The sequence below is a fragment of the Aplysia californica genome, unplaced genomic scaffold, assembly GCF_000002075.1.
Source record: "Aplysia californica isolate F4 #8 unplaced genomic scaffold, AplCal3.0 scaffold00013, whole genome shotgun sequence".
Classification (NCBI taxonomy): Eukaryota; Metazoa; Mollusca; class Gastropoda; order Aplysiida; family Aplysiidae; genus Aplysia; species Aplysia californica.
Window position 1 is genome coordinate 16,559 of NW_004797283.1, and position 1,126 is coordinate 17,684.

Here is a 1,126-nt window from a genome sequence, read left to right on the forward strand (position 1 = left end):
ACTGAGAATATAATTAGTTCTTGGGACAGAGGGAGGTGCACGCGCTGCTGAAAATAATTATACGCGCATGGGGCTTATGATCTTCATCATCATGTAAGCGCACCGCGGCAAGTGAAGGAAGCTTACTCCCTGACTTTTACCTCAGTTACCTCGCAAAGGTGTGAGTCCTCGATTGAGCCCGTAGGGACTTAGCCACTCGAAGACAAGGATGGAGGCTCCCGTGGCGTGCACGCTGAAGATAAGGATGAGGGACCAGGACGCATAGTCATAGGGCTCTGTCCGGAGGTGGGCATGAGAGATCAAGGAATGAGAGAGGGTCAGGCCACAAACTTAGGGGGGGAGACAATGGCGTGGCACTGGACGGCACAGCCAGATACTGAAAAAAGGTCCACAGTCAGAAAGACAGACAGGCCGACAGACATACAGGCAGGCAGACTGTCAGACAGATAGACAGAGAGAAAGATAGACAGATAGACACATAGGCAGTCTGAAAGACAGATGGGCAGACAGGCAGATAATCTCCTCAACGTCCATGGTCGAAGTCTGTGTCTTCATGGAGACTGTAAGCTGTGGATTCTTTTTTTAATGTGTTAAGTGGTATTTTGGAGAGGATTTTTTTCTTTCTACGGGGAATTGCTCTTCTTTAAAGGTCTTGTCTAAATAATTTACTTTCGTAAGTACCACGTCTAATCTTTCGTGGAAAGCTGCTCTTCCTTATTCAGGAAACTGGCTACAGTTGGAGCGATATTTGACATAACAATTATTTATTGGTTATTGTTTTATTAAAGCTAAGCTAAGTAAGTGTCCGACATGCGTTTTGTTTTACTCTAGTCTTGCAAGCAGAAACCTTTTAAAGTTTATAATATTTGGTTTGCAAAAGCCCCTTCTTGTTGTGTCCAAAACTTTGTTTCGGAAAGCTGACGACAAAAAAAATGACACACATAAAATTGTGATGGTGGGTACAGAATAAACATTCTGTTTTATTTTTCTAAAAGATAAAGACGACTTTTATACTTGACAGTTTAGAACCTTCCTTTAATGTGTAGAACTAAAACTGGTTCTTGACTCAAACCTAGCCCTTAGTTTAATGTACATTTTAGCTTTTGTTTGTTTATTTGTCTTTTAA

At 42.0% G+C, this 1,126-nt stretch overlaps 1 protein-coding gene across 1 annotated transcript in view; it reads right to left on the reverse strand.

Annotated features, from left to right (window-relative positions):
* Positions 1–1,126, reverse strand: part of LOC100533244 (NR2) — a gene marked incomplete at its 5' end in the record, with an annotated part of 58,764 nt that overhangs the window by 9,438 nt on the left and 48,200 nt on the right. Inside the window, 1 exon segment of the mRNA NM_001204556.1 lies at positions 151–275. Coding sequence (NP_001191485.1) covers positions 151–275 — 125 coding nt within the window.